Here is a 21795-nt window from a genome sequence, read left to right as displayed (position 1 = left end):
TTAGTTTTCTTAATAGCCGCATACATATGTGCTTCAGAATTCTAATTGCCCATACACAGAATCTGCTTCATTGTTCTTAATTCCCGCACACATATGCCTTAATATTAGTTTATCTCAGGAACGAGAGACATAATTTTGTTTAGGGTCTTCGCTTTACTATTTTGTTATAATCCTTGGAGGCTATTAAAAAAAAAAAAAAAAAAAACAATAAAGCGCATGCAAGTTAAGATTTGTTGGTTAAAGTAAATGGAGCGAAGTTGAAAATATTTGACGTCCGAAAATGGATGTAGAAATGAGTGGAGAATCTAATACGACGGTTAAAAAGAAGAGCAAAAAACGCGTATACTTGCCTGGTAATCATAAAAACGATGGAGAATTGGAATGCGACCATTCGGCCTATATTATGTTACACGAAGCTCAAACAGGTATGTTGTTTAAAATGTCACACTATAAGTTACAACAACGTTAGTTGATCCATTGAGCAGCCACCGCTCTGGGAGTTCTTTAGAAAATAGAATTATCAGACATGAAAATTCACAAAAGTTTTATTAAGTTTTTCTTTAAAATTCTAAGTAACTTTTGATTAGGATAAGTAAGCTATACTGTAAAATAGTTTAGAAGTTTGGTAATGTTAAGCTAGCAACATTTTAAGTAGTTAATAGCGTTTTTTTGGACTATTAGTACCAATAAATATCATTTTTGGAATTTTTATTTTTAAAATAACACATATTCTAGGATATAAATGTTGCATTTGGGCTTAAGACCGGTGGCAAGCAGACCTCCCTACTTCTCTGAGAGAACTCTGCCTCTCTGGTAAGTAAATTTAGGGGGGGGGGGGGGGGGGGAATGGGATGTAAATATATTTGGCGAAGAGAAGTAAAAATATACAAATAGAATGTATTGTATGTAATGTAATAATAATAGTAACAATGTAATGATAATAATGTAATGTTGAATGAAGAATTGTTTAGCATTAAATGAAGGAAAAAGAATTACCCTTGAGTGCTATTGTGTCCCCTCCACAAGGAATTTTTGGAGAGGACATGTCCCACCCATCCCCCCGCCATCTTCTGAAGTGCTATTCCCCTGATTGTTCTCATAACTAAAATTATCTTCCCCCTCTATCTTCTCTCTCTAAATAACTTTTTGGAGTCCTCCCTCCTGATTTTAGGTTTACGTCTACCGATCCCGTTCCCTAGCTTTTAACATTCTCCCACCCTACTCAAAATTTAGAATATCCTTGCCAACTGCCCTAAATATTTTAAATTCTCTTATCATATTTTTCTCATCTCATTCCATAATTTTTCCTCATTATCTCTGATGGGCTTATTACATACTTTCCCTTTGCATTACGTCCTATTCTCCTCCACTTTCCCTTGCCCCACACAGCGGCTTTCTACTGCCCACACTCAAGTTACCTTCCGAGTACTGCTGTGTATGGATCCCACACCCCCACAACATACTCCAGCATGGGGTGCACCATTGTGGTGAAAGCTTTCTTCAGCACACTGCTTCCACTTTCCAGCACCGTTCCTAGCATACCCAAGGCTTGCCGGCTCTTCCCCCACCCCAGACTTCCTTGGAGAACTATCCTGAGGTATTTGTAACTTTTCGATTCTCCCTTTTTCTTTCCTCCTTCCATTGGTAGAACCTCTTATTCACTGTAGTTTTCTTTGCGAATCTTATTTCGTGGTCTTGCCAACATTTATCTTCATTATAATTCTTTCTGCCTCCTGCCTCTGCATGCCCATACACCACACAGTCGTACACAAACAGATGCATGTCCATCATATACTGTTCCATTTCGATGCTGCCATCTGAACTAGAATTTGTTTTAATATTTTACGTTAAAATACAATTGGATGCAAATCAGGGAACAATAATAGCTCCCAGGGACAAAGTTCCTTATCGCTCGTGCAGTTTATATAAATGCATATCTTCAAAATTAAAAATATTTAAACAAGTGCTCAGTTTTAATCACAAACACATTCAACTGCCTAATTTTTTTAAAATAGTTTTTTTTACATTAACATACAATTGGATATGTTACACAGAGTAGTTGCTCCCCTGAACAATGTTCCTTAAAGTTTTATACATATTTTCAAAATATATATTTTGGTAACTATACAACTTTGCATCACAAACACACCCAATTCCTTTTTATTTAAAAAAAAATGTATATATATATGTATATGTATATATATATATATATATATATGTATATGTATATATGTATATATTTATATATGTATGTATGTATATATATATATATTAAATACAACTGGATACGCAATAAGGTAGTTTACTGAAAATTCCTAGGAAAAAAATTCTTTCTTGTTTTTTTTTTGCAGGTAATCCCTGTTTGAGCTTTGACATAGTCAGAGATAATCTGGGCAACAGTCGAGAGGAGTATCCACTGACCGCCTACTTGGTGGGGGGGACGCAGGCAGAGTCGACGCACACGAACACGCTCATCGCCATGAAGGTTGGTTCAAGTCCGTTGCTGAGGATTTTGTTTGATCATTTTTGGCAGATGCTTCGAGTCTCAGAACAACATTTAATGCGGAGGCATTGAGACCTAGAGGTGTTAAAAGGATCCTTAAAAGGGGGAAGGGGGGCATTTGCACCTATTGAGAGAATTTTTTCTGAGGTAAATATATATTTAGCAGTATTTGCGAAAAAAAAAAAAATGTTAAAAATCCGAAAATACTTTCATTACATGCACCTTTAGAAAGCTGTTGAATGCTAGAGGGCCATTTTGGTTTAAAATTTTTTTTCCTCCAGTTTATCTTAGTTCTAATAATTTTTTTATTTCATGATTTTTTAAAATTCAGTTAAGTTCTTTTTTTTTTTTTTTTGCGTCCGAGCAGTGGGAGAGTAGCGAAGTGTGGGTGCATCAACTAGTAAATTAATGTGATAAGTTTTAATGAGTTATTAATGTCGGTGTCATTAGAGATGGGTGAGAGGATGAGACAGTGCTGAAACGCACGTCGCATTTCCTCCTAGCGAGTAATCGGGGTTTGACCCCACTGGGAACTAACTGGTTGGAAACTTTTTTTATATTTTAAAACAGTTTATCAGGACAGTAAAATTATTTAGAAGTCACCTGCATTGCTGGTTGAGGGGTTCTAAATATGTTTTCTGAAAATCTAGTAAAATACAAAATCATGTGAGCTTAACTTAAAAAAAAATAGATAGTTATTAAATAATATCTTATAACTTGGATATTACTTCGATAGAATTTTTAGTTACCTAGTTTATTGTTTTTATTTAATACTGTATTAGCATTTAAAGTGTCACTTTTAACCTCCATACCTGTAATCATAACCTTAGTGTTCAGCAAAATTTGAAAACATGTTTTCATTTTAGAAAAAAAAAATTTCTTTATCTTTTTTTTTATTTTGTAAATGTATTAGATTTTTAAAATAATAATTCTAAGACTAAAATTAAATTTTATATCTAATTTTTTTAAAATTTTTTTTTACTTCCTCAAATTTTCTTTAATTTCATAATCATCTACATGTTCTTTCGGGCCTCTCAGCAGTAGTCCACTCCTCCCTGCTAATCCAAGTACAGTATCTGTGACCACAATATTGTGTTCATGGACCCCCCCCCCCCCCCCCCCCCCCCCTCATTGCTCCCACACACTGGCAGCAGTAGGAGTGACCTCCTATAATGACCTCGTCGACAAGAAGTTGAAGCCCTAATATAAAAAAAACAGCGTCTAAAGGGTAGTTCCGTATAAGAGCGGATTTTCTCTATAAATAAAGGTGTTAAATTTATTTTAAATGCCACCAACCTAACCAAAACCAACCATTCACACTATTATACAGGTCAGTCAGCTAACTTAACTTTTAACTGTCCACGCCATTTTACAGAATTTCAATTGCAGCTTAACCTAACCAGTTAAGTTTAATCTTTTTATAATTGTGTGTTGGTTCAATTGTGGGCCTACTGATATGAATATTAAAAATCTATATTTTGGTACATTTTTGACAGTTAATTTATTTATTTATCCTACTTGAAGTATGAATGCATGTAGTTAAACCACTCATTAAAAAGAGTACTTAAGCTAAGAGTAATTAATGCTAAGAGATTAAGATTCTGAAAGGACATCTCGTATACAGATTATCAGATAACCAAAATGCAAATATGCTGTAACAAAATTGCTGTTTATGAACCTTCCAAAATAAGTTACCAAGAACGATAACAATCATATGTAATGGTCTAGAAAATATTCCTTATAGACTGAAAACCCTGGAAAAGTCAGGGAATTTCATATTAAAAAATGTGTAGCGACCCTGATTGATTGAATTGCTGTTAATTTACTTTGGTGAATTTTATTGTGTTCCAGCTATACAACATGCACAAGACACAGAAAAAATCTTCGGAGGACGGAAGCGATTTGGACAGTGACAGTGATTCTGACAGTGAAGACGACGAAGATGAAAAGCCACTGATGTCGTTTGCTCTTATCAAGCACCCTGGCTGTGTTAATAGGATACGTGTAAGTCAATCAATTTTTTTTATTCTGTTAATGTGATGAGTTAATAAATTTTTTTCGTTTCAAAACTGATATGAAAAAATTTTTAAAACAATTGTTTGTAAACACTTATGTTTCTACTTTAAAACTATAAGTATTTTTTTAAAGCTATAAGTACAATGGTTTGAATTTTTTCTCTGCATCGTGAATTGTTCTCTAAGTAAGCACCTAATTATCAGAAAGTAATGAGCACTCAGCATGATTACCATATAGGTGCTTTAATTAGTTAATAAATCCTGTTTATGTAGGCTAGATATTCTAATCATGTAGAGTTAGTGTAGTACAATAGCCTAGTACCAAAGTCCTGAAAAATTTACGATCCTGATAAACTTGAAAAATAACGTGATTTCTGAATCTTTGAAGTTAAAAATGCTATTATATAATATTTTCCAATCTTTTTCACAGTATGTTATAAAAATAGGCTCCAAATTAAAAAATTTTTTTTTCAAACTTTTTCAGCATAAGTATTTCAAAAAGATGCATCATAGAATAAAATTTGTTGCAAATTTAATAAATTTAAATTAAATTTAAATAAATTTAGTATTTGCACTTATTCCGCTGTTTGGACCGCTGTCAGCTATGGGAAGAGCTTAGTTGGAAAACCACACGTTCTGCATATAAACTGAATCACTTACGCCACTTTTGACCGCTTCATGAAATAGCATGGTTGTAAAAGATGAGACGAAATAACATTTGGAATGCGTGGAGTGGGGGAGAGAGCATGCAAATGAATGACAACTTTTATTCTGCAGTGGCAAAACTCAATTTTTTAAATTATATCTGCCGATAGCTGTTTTGAAAGAAGCCGTCTCTAAATTACTCATACTGACGAAAGTGAAACGAAAAACGTTCTTGTAAAACGCCAGTGTTGGAAGTGTTCACTATTCTGTCTTTTGGTAACTAAATTTAATATTAGCAGTTAAGATTTTCTGCATATTAAGTATTAAATGCAGTATGAAAGAGAAATACGAAAAATAATTTCTGTGAAGTCATTTATAAGCAATAGGTGGATGATTATTTTAAAGAGTCTTGAGTCACGAAATAGAAGCACACTTAAAATAATCTCACTTTTTGATGAGAGATTTTATGAAATAAAAAAAAATAAATAAAAAAATTAGCTTTTAAGGGAAAAAAATAATCTCCCCTTTTTCAGGTGTCTACCAATTAATAATTAGCATTTGGGTTTTGCCTCATTTCAATTGCGATCATTTACATTTTGCGTGCACACATTGACAACATCATAGTAGCAGTTGTGAAGACGGGTGTCACGTCCCAGTCTCTCACAGTATAGCCTGTAAGTAGGCTACATGATAATTTTTCTCGGTTAGCGAACAAAACCACAGTTTTATTGATAGAAGAGGTGCTCTTGTAAGCTTCATTGGTTGGAAACTTGGAACCATCCAAGATAAGGTGTAGCGTGCGATATTATGAAATTCGACTGCGTAACTTTTTTTTTTTTTAGTGAAATATTTTTTTAAATAGTGAAAAGGTCTGAAACCAGAGATTAGAGAAAGTTACAGATGGACCATAAGCTCTGAGCACTGTGGCCAGTTAGTTCACGTAAGAAGATTTGTGTTTAAACACAATTTTTGGTGCAAGTTTAACGATTTCCCCCTGTGTTCTTGTATCACTGCTGTGTACAGTGAAATGGTTGCTGATGTTTGTCCCCAGTGCACCGTGGCGGACGGCACCACGCTGGCGGCCTCGTGGTCGGAGCTGGGCAACGTCAGCGTGTGGAACCTGATGCCCCAGCTGGCGGCCCTGGACAGCGAGCAGCTGATGAAGAGCTACATCGACGAGAACAAGCGCGGGTCGACGCGGCCGCTCTTCACCTTCTCCGGCCACCAGGTGGAGGGCTTCGGCCTGGACTGGTCGCCCACCGTGCCCGGTGGGTTGCCGCGAGGACGCAGTCGTGGTCTTGTCGCGCGTTGTAGCCGTACTGAGGCTTTGGGTGTAGCTCAGCTACCATCTTACTGTACACAGCAGTGATACACAAACACAGGAAATGGTTACCTAGTTAAATTTGCACCAAACGTGTTTGAACAAAAAGTTTTTGAAATTTCACCAAAAAAAAAAAAAATCTTGACACATCCAAATTTCATATCTTACTCTACACCTTATCTTGGTGGTTCCAACCAATAATGCTTTCAAGAGCACCTCTTCTATCAATAAAACTGGTTTTGTTCGCTAACCAAGACAAATATCATGTAGCCTACTTACAGTCCACTGTAAGAGACCGGGACATGACACACGTCTTCACAACTGCTACTATAATGTTGTCAGTGTGTGCACTTAAAATGAAATGATCACAATTAATTATCATGCATTAGCCCAAAACTTAAGTTAATGGAATAGTGGTATGGAAAAAATAAAATACCTTTCGGCACAGCCTGTAGGCGCAGGTAGATTTTGAAGTACCTTTTTCTTCTGGAACATCCTGTAAGTTCTCAAATATTACAAATTGATCAATTAAACATTTTTCTCATATTCCATGCAGCAAAATGTTTTGAATGTTCTTTAGTTGGATTGAACTTTACTGTTTGAAATTTTTCTGTATCATATGGTGCTTCAGTCCCTAAATGTGCTGAAAAGGGAAAGAAAGTGGAAGAATTTTTTCCCAGCCTCACCCCATTAATTTTTATTGGTGATAACGTGTCTTTAGGGATGGATTTAATCATCGTTAGGTTTGGGCAAGTATGTACTGCTCTTAATTAACAAAATATAAACAAAAAACTTCTATGTAATAAAACTTGTGGCACATTTGTTGAAAATTTCCCTGACCTTTCATTGACCAAAATAACAAAGTTCACTGATGAGATTTTTAAAATAATTTAAATTTTTGGTAATTTTCTGAAAAAAATAAAGATAGTCCAACCTCCACAATCCCTGTAACTGCACTAGTTTAAACAGAACCTTACATACACCATTTTTCAGTGTGTATAACTATGCACTAAAACACCATCTGAGAAAAAGTGTTCAAAGTCTTGATGATGGCATACCAGATTATATTTCCCCCTCAAATTACTATCACTGTGGAATTTTTCATGACTTTTTCAGGTTTTGAAGTAAATTCCCTGACTTTTCCATAATGTGGACATCCTGTGAACAACCATATTATTTTGAGGAACAGTACAAAGGGAAAATGCAGTTTAATGGCACACGTTTGAAGTAGATGATGGGCCAAATACCAGGTTTCTCGAATTTGAATCTCGAATCCAAATCCCATAGATTACCTCGAATATACCCCTCGAATCCAAATCTGGGTGTCAAGGGTCAAAAATAAAATAATGTACAAGGAATAAAATTGTTAACTATGTATGGTATTGAAACCTTCAACTCTTTAAATATATGTGTCACAAACTAAGTTTCCACATTGTAATTTTATTTACATAATTACATGTTAAATTACAATATCTTGGGGAATGGTAACAGGATAGGCATGAAGAAAAATAATTGACCTAGTAACCTTTAAAGGTTATCAGTATTGAAATTTTTGATTTACTTTATTTTCTGTAATATTTTTCTTTGAATAGTTTTCCTCAAATGTCGAATCCTTCGAAAACTAAGAATTTGATGGTATTTGAGTATTTGATTGGCCCGTCCATAGTTTTGGGGTAAACCGCACAGCGGAGTGAGTGAGTAGCGCTGTGAGCGGGCGATGGCGCTCGCAGGCGTCCTGGCGTCCGGGGACTGCAAGCGGGACATCCACGTGTGGCAGCCGGTGGAGGGCGGGACCTGGCGGGTCGACCAGCGGCCGCTGGTGGGGCACGTGGCCTCGGTCGAGGACTTGCAGTGGTCTCCCAACGAGCGCAGCGTCCTGGCCTCGTGCTCCGTCGACCAGAGGTACCGCGAGTGATGTGTTCCTCCAACTCAACATTTGTACCGGTTCAATGCACACACACATTCTCATCCCTTTCAAATTTGTATATAAATATTACAATGAGATTTTACTCCCGTTCCTTTTCTCTCTTAAGTACATCCGGACTTTGACCACTCGCACAGACGTCGGGGGTATTAACAGTTGTGCAGTAAAATAATTGATAGTTGTCTGTGTACCCGCAAGTTATGGTTTTGATTTTAATTGTAGATTTTTTTTATAGTGTTTGGCAAAATCTCATTTATTGATCAGGAAAATTTTTTCTAAGCCTGAAAAAGGAAATTTTTTATTACTGTTTTGCTAGCCACCCTGTTTATAGAAAAACACGTTGTGTTCTCAGGCATCCAAACACACCAGCAAATTGTGTTGTATTTTGCTAACTATGCATTTCTAACACTACTTATGTCATTATATTATATGTATTTGTCAATGTTATTTTATGTAACTGTGCCATATTTACTCAAATATAAGATGCAGCCTTCTTTTAATCCTCAAGTTTCACTAAAAGAAAGTATTAATTCAAACGTATAGGTTGCACTTCAATTTCAAGTATGTCACATTTAATTTTTAACAGGTAAATGTTAAATGTGGTGCTATTAGCTCTTCTAAGTAGATGTCAAGCAGATTTTATCTATGGTCTACTGGTTGACCTTTCATTTATTTAGTTACTTGTAATGTAAATTGCTATCTTTTATTTTTAAATAAACAAAGCCTCAGTCATAATATGATGCACATGTTGACTATCTGCTCCTGTTTCTAACACCACATCCTGAATTACCAATTTTGCTTAATAACCTTTACTAATGTGGCTGAGTCCATTTTCAAATCTCCAAGACTCAATAAATAGGTGCATCTTAGAAATCTTATACATTTGGTGAATATAAGACATCATTGATTGTAACATACAGGACATTTGGTAAATATGTAGTGTACGGATTAGCGCCAAAAAAAATCGTACAAATCTGAAATAACTTTCATTATATGCTCTTTAACGTCCTCTTTTCATAACCGCCTGCGGAGATAAGAACACGTTGCTTTTGACGGATCACTATAAACGGTGAAGTATTCCCAGACAAAACTACTTTTCATTGACATGATTACTTAAAAATCACGACATAAATTTCACGGACTAGCGATTATACAGGTAAGCCCGGAAGGTCTTGTCAAGCTTCTCAGACACCAGCGTGCAGCTGGGTTAAGGCCAAGGTCATGTGACGTAACATCTCCCGAGGCTTACTGCGCTTTGGCAGCAGATGGATAAAAATAGTAAACTCCCCATTATTCGTGTTCATTGGGACCCGCCGATGCCCGGATAATTGAAATTCTGTAAAAAAAACAATAATAATAATAAACCCGGATAATCGGTTAACGGTAAGGGCCGCCTTCGAATTGTTGTCTCGGCTTAAAAAAATACGGCACTGCCTAGCCATTAGTTCACTGTCATTTACAGCAGCCGAAGAGAGAAAGATAAGATCGTGCTGACCTTGTACACATAAATTTTGGGTAGCTCCCCACCCCCCTCCACCCCTTCGACCAGCCGAATGCCAGACAGACACGTCACTCGCCAGGCGCCTGCCGTGCGTTGGCGGGCGGAAAGTAACTCAGCAGCACGTGAAACAACATTCGAACAAACGGGAGACCGGAAGCAGAAGTCAGGACATCTCCCTCAAGTTTAAAGAGTGACAAATGTGACAGATGAAAAGGGGGGGGGGGGGGGACACAAAGGGTCGGTACAAACAGCGTTGCAGATTTTGGCGGCCCACGCGATGGCTTGCATTGTTTGCCGGCCGCCGGCCCGCGTGACGTTAATTTTAAGCGCTGACAATTTTAGCTTCTCTTTTTTTTCTGCACTTTTAAATCGTCCCGGATTATCCGATTCCCGTATTAGCGCGTCACGGATTAACGAGGTTCTACTGTGGGAAACAAAACTCTTCATCAACCAGGTTTTTATACGAAAGAAAGTTAAGCTCTATTTCCCGCTAAACAGGATAAGAATATTAATTTCGCTAAACAAAACTTTCAATAGGCCATATTTAGCGAGAAAAAACTAAATAGATGAATTCCCGAAGAGTAGTTGTTTACTAACCACAAAACTACTAGCGCCATTAATCCGTACGAATTCCGTCGCGCGACGCGCGTCACTCTAATCTCTGGCGTCACATAACCAACCTAAACAACAGTCGCCATTCGCCATTCCGGTAATATTAACCGTAAATGGTAAACAAATACATAGTTTTCGGTTCGTAAATGTTAAATGACTTTGCAAATAGTATAATGGAAAATTATTTTACCGAAAGTACCGTAAATATACGTGGAAATTGATACTTAGGTATGTAACTGTTCAATGTTTATAAAACTTACGGTATTTGTTTACTTTATTGGTATATTTTTTTCGTGTGTGGTTAGTTTTAAATTATTAAATCCTATTATTTTTCGATGAATAATCAAATTTTCTTCCCGAAAAGTACCGTAAACAAACATGGAAAGTTGTTAGGTATAGGTAATTATTCAATGTTATAAGTTTGCAGTAGGAGACCAATGATCGGCTCAAATAATCGGCTACGTTTTGCCGATCATTATGATCGGCAAAATTAACAAAATCGGCCGATTATTACGATCGGGGATCGGCATCGGCCCAGCTCTAGTTTTTAACGTTTCAAATTTTTATGCTTTAAAAAATTACGTTCGTTCCTACTGTTAATCCTTTGTTCCGGTTTGTTAGGTTAGGTCAGCTACATTATAAATACTTTAAAACTAAACAACAATTAAAATTAATTTTATTATTTTTAATGTCCGTTCAGTTTCAAAGTATTTATAATGTAGCTGACCTGACCTAATCTACCTTTGTCCCGTTTTGTTAGTTCAGGTCAATTACATCATAAATACTTAAAACTATACAACAAGTAAAATAAATTGATATTATTTTTAATTTCCGTTTAGTTTGAAGTATTTATAATGTAACTAACCTTACCTAACGGAAAATTTCTGTTATTTAGGCATTCACGCGCACACAGCAAAATATTAAATGGCCGCGGTCGAATGATTACATAGATCTTGTATTGCAAAATAAGAACGGCGATATCTCCAAAAGTAATTGGAATTTCTTATCTCCGCAGGCGGTTACGAAAAGAGGACGTAAAAGAGCATATAATGAAAGTTATTTCAGATTTGTACGATTTTTTTTGGCGCTAATCCGTACACTACATATTTACCGGACATTTTATTAGCTATAAAAGTTACATCTTAGATTGAATAATTTCATAATTTGTGCAATTTAATGTCTATACTTTATACGTAAAACCAGTATGTATAATGTTTTAATGTTAAGGTTTGTGGAGATTTTTAAGGCTTTTTTTAATTCAGCTGACTAAATTTTAGCTTGGTTATTTGGTTATTTCCCTTTATTGTTATAAGCTACTATAGTATACAAGTATGTTTTTCATCCAATAAATACCTGATAGCTTGCTCTATCTACATAATGTTTTTTTACCAATTAACAAAGTTCCTTTTAACCAACTGTATGGTTTATAAAGTTTTTTACTCGTGATTGTTTTAGCATTCGTATCTGGGATACAAGATGCGTGCCCAACAAGGCTTGCAAGTTGACTGTGTCCAAGGCGCACGAAAGCGACGTGAATGTCATCAGCTGGAACAGAAACGAGCCTTTTATTGCCTCCGGTGGGGACGATGGAGTGGTGAATATCTGGGATCTAAGGCAGTTCAAGGTATTGTGCCACGTGAATAACTGATTTTCATATGATCTAAACGTGTTCTTTAATGATATCTAATAAATGTAGTCCGAATTCTTTGTTGGTCTTGGCTTGCATCTTTCTTTATGCTGGTCAAGGTAATTGTTTCTTCCTCTAATTGGTCCGGGTAATCCAGGTAGATCAAGGTTGATGGGAGTTCTACTGTAATAGCTTTGTGAATTGTGTTCTAGAACATTTTAAGTTTTGTATCAACGCTTGTTATCAGAGACACTGTTTATAATAAAATAATTGAGAAAATAATGACAGATTAACTGATTTATGTGAACAAAAAACAATTTAGACCAAAAATGTTTCTTCAATTTTCAATTATTATGCTTTCAAGTTTCAACACATCTTACGATTCTGTTGTAGTACTGAAAACTGAAAATTTGCCAGTTGTAAGTTATAAACATTATTTTTGAACATTCCTGTGTCTCAAACTTTTTTTTTCTGTTTCATGTATAATATAAAAAAAAATATTTCTGTTAATATATTCTTGGATTTTGCAACAGTTAATTTGGTTCCTTGAGAAGTGGGGAGGAAGGTTTTTTTTTGTTTAGAAAGCGCGCTGAACGCTCTGCGACCTTTGTTCGCAGGATGGCACAGCAGTGGCAATGTTCAAGCACCACACGGAGCCAATAACCACCATAGAGTGGCATCCGTCCGAAGCGTCAATCTTTGCATCGGGAGGTTCGGACAATCAGATAGCGTTGTGGGACTTGTCTGTCGAGCGGGATGAAGAGGCAGGGGAGGATGACATGGAGGTAAGATCCCGCTGCAAACGTTGTGGGTGGATTCAATATTGATAACTTTCGAGAAAACATTTCTTTCTCCCAGTGAAAGTTAAAGCATGAACATGCTAAAAAATAATATGAAAATAACATTTTGGTCAATGATATAATCATTGATACATGTTTCAGTATAAATACATTTAGGTTAAAAGTCTAATCACCAACTATTTTCTTAATTTATTTTATTTTTTTCATCTAAAGTGAAGTGGAGAGATATAACTAGACAAACTATGCAGATGGTAGATGCTGAATTTTCTTTATGCCTTTCAAATAGTTGTAAAACTAGGTGAAGTATTTTAATAATATTTGCCAGAGAAATTTGTAATTGGTCAGGAGAAGGAAGATAAATTTTATATTGCAGACTAGCTAATGCCTGGCATGCATCAATCAATTTTTTTTAAGTAGGTACACAGATCTCTTTCTAATTCTCTAGCTGTCTCACTGTATATCTATCTACACATATCTTCCTCTATATCTCTTCTATGTATACCTCACACTATTGCAATGAAAATGATTAAATATGATTTACCTATCTATGTACATATTTTTTCACCTGTCACAGGGTGTGAAATCTGCATGTAAAAACACACGCGTATTCACATGCAACGTTATGTCAAAATTTCAAATCAATCTGCGAATGACTGGGAGATTTAAGATTTGGGAAGGAACAATAATTTCATTGTTATTTATGTTAGATTTGCGTGGACACCCTGAACGAAAGGGCTGCACCAGACAGGTTCCGGGAAACGGAGGTCTGACTCCCACGTAGCCGGCAGTGGAGTGACTGTCTGTGAATAACTTTGGGAAATTTAATATTTGGGGAGGAACAATAATTTCATTGTTATTTATGTAGATTTGTGTGGACACAAGACAGGTTCTGGGAAACGGAGGTGTGACTCCACGTAGCTGGCAGTGGAGTGACTTGTCTGTGAATGACTTTGGGAAATTTAATATTTGGGAAGGAACAATAATTTCATTGTTATTTATGTAGATTTGTGTGGACACAAGACAGGTTCTGGGAAACGGAGGCGTGACTCCACGTAGCTGGCAGTGGAGTGACTGTCTGTGAATAACTTTGGGAGATTTAAGATTTGGGAGGAACAAAAATTTCATTGTTATTTATATAGATTTGTGTGGACACAAGACAGGTTCTGGGAAACGGATGTCTGACCCCCACGTAGCCGGCAGCGGAGTGACGGCGTGTGTGTGTGTGTGTCGTGCCGGGCAGGAGCTGCCGCAGCAGCTGCTGTTCATCCACCAAGGCCAGGACGACATCAAGGAGCTTCACTGGCACCCGCAGCTGCCGGGCGTGGTCTTCAGCACGGCCCAGAGCGGCTTCAGCGTGTTCCGCACCATCAGCGTGTGAGCGCCCGTGCGTTGCTTGGGGAGGGAGCAGTGCTTTGTTACAGCAGCGTTCTGAAAGACTTCAACCTTTGTTTAAAAATAAAGCCGGAGGGAAGGAAAAGGCACAAGCATTTTCTTTTTTGCTTGATTTCTCGTGGGTCACATGTCGAATATTCAAATTCTATTTACGGAATTACATAAGGTACAAAATGGTTTCCATTACCTCAAGTTATTTTGGAGCTCATTAGCAATTGTATAAATAAACATCTGTATATATAAAATAAAAACTTGAAACACGTAAATACACAAAAAAAAAGAAGAATAAAATTATTTTCTACTGGTAGTACCTATAAGTAAAGGGTTGATTGATAATATGCATCTTAACCATGTGCAATATCAGAGGTTATGCCTCATGCTAGAAACTCTTTTTTTCCAAATTTTTAGCCGTGGTGAGGAATTTAGGTGTTCCTACATGGTTTGTTACATTTTCTCGGAGCAGTCTTAATTGGGAAGGTATCGTGAAAGATTTACTTCCAATGGATGGACAATGAAGTTATGAAATAGAGCATTACATTTTTTTCAGAATGATTTGACTTTATTATAGTGTCACTGCAATTTTCATGTCAATGCAGAGAATTTTTCCTGAGAAACAATTTAGTGTATATGGGTGGTGAAACCGGGATTGAATTCCAAAATTCAGGTACTCCTTGTTTACATATGTTAATTTGGTTTATTTAACTACAAGACTTTCTTACATCTGCTGGCATGGAGACAATCGAAAAAGTTGTGTCATATTGAATAAATACTGAAAGTAATGAATTATGCTAGTTAATTTAAAATCAGACCTGGCGAGTATAATTTAGTTCAAATCGAGTACGAATATCAAATTTAAATAGTAAGAATGAGAATTAGAATCCCACTGAAAACTTTTTTTCAAGTCATGTATCAAATTCTGGAAAATTACAAAAACAATACTAAAGTGAAAGGTTGATTTAAGTCAAGTTGCAGGGCTCGGATCGAGTCACTAAAAGTTACTAAAAGTTACTTTTTTTTTTTGCAAAGTCACTAAGGTCCGTTTTTTTTATTAAAAGTCACTATTTTCTTCACTTTTACATCGACTACCTTTTCTCGCTCCGTTTTACAACATGTAAACGTAGTTTTTGGTACTACCAGAAATGCCGTAATAATCGGTACGCACTGTGCATTAAAAACGCCAACCATATTACCGTTCTGCATGCCAGCGTCACTTTGCTGTGCAGCGGCGCTGCCAGTCGCCAGTGTAACAGCGATTCGATTATCGTATTGTGATCGTATCGCTTCTATAATCGATAGCATATGTCACTTGTCTCGGCTTCGGCTTTCGGGTTTTCGGTTGTAAATAACAACACAATAAACGATAGTGAAGCGTATTTTTGCGATCAAATTCGTGTACTACGAAAGTGTTCGTGTTTATAGGCGAGCGCGAAACCACTTGTTAGGAACTACATTTAGATGAAAATGTGCGGGATCACGGTGACATATAACATATAAGTGCATAATGTGCTGTAACTTCGTTACAGTGTCGTGGTTATGTTCGGTGTGAAACAGAATTGAGGTACGTGTTTCGGTAACTTTTCTAGCAGTTTGTGGCATTTTTGCATTTTCACTATTGTTTATTGTAAATTTTCCGTTTGCAATGACCACATTAACAAAACTTACTAAAATATTTAATGGCAAAATCGCTATGGTGTTTGTTTTGGTTTTTTTGGTTTTAATTGATTTTACATGGTGATAGTTTTGGTACAAATGGATTGAAAATGGGGAAGTGTCATTTTCGAGCAGAGTGGTTGGAAAAAACTGATACAGTAGAACCCTGTTATAATGTTCCTGCATATAATGTTTTCCTGCTTATAATGTCATATTTTTAAAGTCCCAATATTTCCACCATAAGGATAATGTATTTATTTCCTGCATATAACGTTCATAAATAGTGTAATTTCCTGCTTATAATGTTTGCTTTCTAACAGTCAATAAATGGGGAAAAAAATTTTAAAACCAAATTATTCCAACACTTACGATAAAAAGTTTCCTTTATGTATGTATGTTTATGTTTACAATCACTGCCATACAATACATGAAGTTTTTTAAAATACAATTTTATGCAATATACTGAAGGTACACAATGTTCATAGTTACGTTTCAGTTGGCAGCCTTAGTCAACTCTTCTTACCTTGCCATTCCAGTGGGTATTCAGATGCACGTACATAGTCCTACGATATTTAAGTTGCCAACCATTGAGCGAGGGCATAACTAAAAGTGTTTTCTATTGCTTACAAATAATTTTTTTTTTTTTCATTCATACGTAGGAATCCCAAAATTAAACATTTTCAGGTGGCGAAGGAGTAGATGTTCTCTCTTAATGTTGTCATCATGAATCGTGAGACAATTTTACAAAAAAATGTGGCAGTGTATCTTTAAAGACAAACAAAATTTAACCAGGGAACAAGACAAAGTTGAAAAATTGTTGGCTTGTTTCAGAAAATTCATGTATCAAGTATACTATCTTTGGTTTTAACATTGAAGTTGTTTACATAGCTTGGTGAGTCCATTGGTCCAAAGCTCGAACATTGTTAAGTGCTAAATTGAGATTTCCTGCTTATAACGTTTTCCTGCTTATAATGTTTTTTTCTTGTGCTCCCTTGAAAAACATTATAACAGGGTTCTACTGTACTATAGGACACAAGATTTCCAAATGGGCACAAAAGGGGATTAAAGATGATGAACTTTATTGTATTGTATGCTGTGTTTCTGTTAATGTTGGCAAAGGGTTTCAGTCTGTCACACAACACTACACAGGAAAGAAGCATATTAACAATGTAAAATTAAAACTAAATGCCTCACAGTGTCGTCTTGTTTTTGATAGGAAAAATAGTTCTGTTTGTGAACGACTATGTGTTACTACTGGAGTTAAAGACGGTAAGTCAGAGGAAAACACCGGGGACCCATCACAAGCTTTAACACCCTTAGGTTTGCCATCATCTAGCAGTCATGCACCACTAAACGAATGTAATTCATCACAAGTGGAGCCAGCACAAGTCTCTTTATTGGAGTGTTCCACAGTTTGTCAAAATAACATTCTACGATTTTGTAACCCCATAGAAGCTGCCACTAAAGCAGAAATAATTTGGGCGATGACAGTAGTGGCTAAAAATTTGTCTGCCCAATCATGTCAAGATATTGGTGAGGTATTCTCTGCTATGTTTCCTGCATTAGTGCCACAAGGTTTCTCACTTTCCCCGAAAAAATTCTCATATTTAGTTACCGAAGCACTTGGCCCATACTTCAAAGATGGCATGCTACAAGAGGCAAAGAAAACTTATTTTTCTATTCAATATGATGAAACTACCAACAGCAAAGGTAAGAAGGAACTGCAGATAAATATTAGATATTGGTCTGACATTCGTAATGAAGTAGTAATTCATCATCTAGAGACAATTTTTATAGGAAAGGCTGATGTTTTAGCCACATCAATTCTTTCAGTGCTTAATAAAGGATCATTGAGTCTTAAGAATGTTGTGACTGTTGGCAGTGATGGTCCTAAAGTGAATCAGAAGGTTTTCACATTGCTAAATGAAGAAGTTATTGCAGCAAGAGGAAAAAGTCTCCTTGATGTAGGAACGTGCAATCTTCATCATGTTCATAATGCGTTCTTTAAAGGATTAGAAGTTTTTGGAACAGATGTTTCTGAGTTGGTAATATCTGTGTATTATTTCTTTCATGGTTGGCCATCACGAAAAGAAGATTATGTGAAGTCTCAGAAAAAAGTTAAGGTTCCAGAGCATTCATTCATTAAACACTCTCAAACCAGATGGGTTACACTCAGAGAAGCAGCAAGTCGTCTCCTTGAACAGTGGCCAGCTTTGCTAGACTACTTTACCAAGTTTCTTCCCTTGCAAAAAAACAAATGCAACATTCAGCACAATGCAAGAAAATTTGTAGCTTTTTAAAGAAAAACACAATGAAAGCTGAAATTCTGTTTGTTATATCTAGCTCAGAAATATTTAGCACCCTCTGCACAATTTTCCAAAAAGAAGAACCCTTAATACATGCACTGCAAACTGAATTGGACACACTGGTAAGCAAGTTGATGGGTCGTGTGTGCAAGGGAGAACTTGCTAGTGGGAAAGATATTTCAAACAATGTGTTTGATAAAGAAAATCTCCAAAATGCCACTGACATTCAGTGTGGACACACTGTGGAGGAAGCACTTAGTAGTGTAAATGAAAGAGACAGATTGGAGTTTAAATTCAGTGTACAGAAACACTATGCAACAGCTGGAAATTATTTGGTTGGTAAGTTCCACAAAATGTTGAAACACTTCAGCTGTTTCCAGCCTGAGCAGGTTTTAAAGCCAAAGAGTTTGCAGTCTATAGCAGAAATAGCAAGAGTTTTACCAGGGGAGATTAATGTTGACCTCCTTTTAGACGAATGGAGATTGTTGAAAAGTGAAAGAGAAATGACAAACTTCAGTCCAGGGCAGAGAATCGACCATTTTTGGAGAAGTATCTTTCAGTTGAAGAATGCTGTCTGTGCTGAAAAGTATCCTACTGTGCAGAAAGTTGTGAAAATGAGTCTAAGCATTTCTCATGGCAGTGCTGATGTTGAAAGGGGGTTTTCCCTTTCTTCAAAAATTCTGACTGAAGATCGAGCATCAATGAGTGAAAGAACTCTCAATGCCAGGTTAAACACCATTGATGGTCTTAGAGTGTATGGAAATAATCCTGTGAATGTTCCCATCACCAAGCAACTTATTAATTCTGCTGTTAATGCCCATAAGAGCTACAAGCTTTACCTTGAGGAGAAGAAAAGAAAAGAAAAGAAAAGAAGACTTTGAGAGGATTAAGGTTGAAGATGAGAGGAAGAAAAGAGAAGCAGAAGAAGAATCCAGAAAAGAAGTGAAAAGAATGAAGCTAAATGTTGAAGAATTGAAGAAAAAACTGGATGAAGCCAACAAATTTCATAAACTGAAAAAAGATACTTGGGAAAAAATGCACGAAGAGGCCAATAATAGGCTAAAAAAAGCTTTGTCTAAGACTCCTGTTGATGTTCAGGAAGTAAGCCTGGCACAGGCGATGTACGAAGGAGCACAGTTAGTCAAAAATGAAGAACAACTGCTTTCAAAGAGAGTGCCTAGTTTACAAAATGAACTCTACAAGAAAACAAACAAGCTCCTTACAAATATTTAATTTAAGTGATGAACTTTCGCAGCCCTAATGTAAATATTTTACTGTGTAAACAAAGTGAAAGTGTAAAACTTAACAAAATTGTATTTCTCCATGAACTTAATACAGCCCTGTACATCACTTATTTGTTGTAAATGTTTCAAATGTTCAATATTTGGGTACATATTATTTTATGCCAAAGTAAATTTGGTTTTATTTTGCTATTTGTAATTATTTTTAAATTTTAGGGCCAGTATATTCATAATTGGTACATAATTTGAAATAACATGTACTAATTTTGTTTTTGTGTTGTAATATAAATGTCTGTGAGTACGAGTGAAAGTCACTAAATAAGTCACTTTTTTTTTCATTTGTGGTCACTAAATCAACTATTTTGAGGAAAAATCGTGCTCTTGGCCCTGCGAAGTTGGCTACAATAATCGTAAGGAAATATTTAAATTATGAAATAATTTTTTTTTATTATGCAGCTAAACTAATACAACCAACAAACTTACCTTTAATTTCGGTTCCTATTCACCTCATTTTCCACAATCTGCTATTCTACGACTCTACGTATTGATTCAGAAAATATTCGCAAACTGCAAAATACTGTGAAATCCATTAAAATCTATTTAAAAAAAAAATGTGAATTTTTTTTTAAACTGTTGTACACCCGTCCCTCGAAGTAACGCTCTAATTTGTTCCAGGAAAATAGAGCGCTAATCAAATACGTTTTTGCCATAAGAGTGCATGTTATTCATAATAACTGGTTCTCCATCCACTGAAATCCGTTTGTTTACTATTCCTTATATGACATTTATTTCGTTTAAATGTACGTATTTACATACTGTTAACACATCTAAATATAATTTAAAAAAAAAATATATAAATGTATTAATTGCATTTTAAAGTTCAAATAACCTAAAATAATACTACATAGTTTATATTGAAATTGATTCTAAAAAAAGAGTAACTTCGTGTATGCACGACTAGGAGTCAGCGCAGCCTGTCATGCAAGATGTGAACTAGCCTCGAAAGCTTCCGGCATTTCCCACTAGAGCTGCTACTGAGTTGCAAGATGGCGTAGTATGTATAAACATTAGCTAAACACATACGTAGGCGTCGGAAAATGTATTTACGAAATATTATTTACTGTGCAATTTTAATTAGGCTTTAAAAATGGTATGCGAAGGAAGCGAATAACTATTACATAAACAGGTAATATCTTTTTTTAATTCGTCATAATATTTATGTTACACAAGTGCCGTCTTATTTTTAATTTGTTGCATTTTGTTTGTTACATTGTGCACGTGTGAAAATAAAATAAATTATATGGACGAGAAAGACCGGTACTTCTAATATATGACCGCGCTACTTCAAATCATGCCCTAATTAATTGGTGTCGTTACTTCAAAACAGCGCTAATCGAACAGCGTTACTTCGAGGGGCTGGTGTATTCCCAAATTACTAAATTAGTGATTGAATGAGCTCAGACGTAAATGTTTAAACCCTAGTTATACACAAGATTTCTTTGCTAATGGCAGCCAGGTAAATTGTATTTTAGTTCAGCAATATTTTAAACCTAAATTTTTGCTAATTTCATCTAGAATCTTAAATCATTATTTACTTTTTGTTATATGTTTTTTTAGTCGCAATGTCAGTTTCATCATAGATATGTACATTATACAACATGGTGTTATAATGATTGTGACTATCAATTTGAATGCAGTTGAAACTATGACAATTGCTTCTTTTTATGCCCATCTCAATAGAGTATATGTGTGTGACAAAGAGAATACAAATAATATTTTGTTTTCAAGTTTGAAATTACTAATATGAACTGTTTTAATTGTTTGTGATTTTTTCTGTTATTGTTGAGCCAGACAGTAGCAAAATCTTTTTTGAATACTTGATGCATGTTCAAAACGTCGCTAATTGTTCGTGTTTTTGATTATGAAGTAAACGACAATCTCAGCAGTGGCGGCTGTAGTCATAAATCTGTCTACCCAGAATTTTATTGACTGGAAGTCCATCTTTGACTGGTGTTGCTGCTGCTTGTCAAATACACAGCAAAACTCTACACTCAACATTTTCATTGCCAATTGAAAAAGATTGTGCTATAATTATCACCGAATGTGGTCAAGGGTTAGAAAAATAGCGTTGAAAATGGAAACATAATTTGTAGTTTATGAATTATCAATGGACTCATATGAGAACCAAAGTATTAGTGATTTATGTATGCAAGAGAGTGAGAAAAATAATGAAAAACATTTTGGTGGTGTAAATATAC

General features: G+C 35.7%; 1 protein-coding gene across 1 annotated transcript; it reads left to right on the top strand.

Moving 5' to 3' along the window:
- Positions 1–106: 106 nt before the first annotated feature.
- On the top strand, positions 107–14518 carry LOC134538282 (glutamate-rich WD repeat-containing protein 1). The gene is made up of 8 exons (XM_063379453.1): positions 107–425; positions 2352–2485; positions 4355–4507; positions 6215–6431; positions 8215–8386; positions 11977–12145; positions 12766–12933; positions 14189–14518. The coding sequence occupies exons 1-8, from the start codon at positions 281–283 to the stop codon at positions 14324–14326; spliced, it is 1296 nt and encodes a 431-aa protein (XP_063235523.1). The 5' UTR covers positions 107–280; the 3' UTR covers positions 14327–14518.
- Positions 14519–21795: the final 7277 nt, after the last annotated feature.

Source organism: Bacillus rossius, chromosome 13 (assembly GCF_032445375.1).
Source record: "Bacillus rossius redtenbacheri isolate Brsri chromosome 13, Brsri_v3, whole genome shotgun sequence".
Classification (NCBI taxonomy): domain Eukaryota; kingdom Metazoa; phylum Arthropoda; class Insecta; order Phasmatodea; family Bacillidae; genus Bacillus; species Bacillus rossius.
Note: the sequence above shows the minus strand (reverse complement) of the source record. Positions and strands in the feature narration are given on the sequence as shown.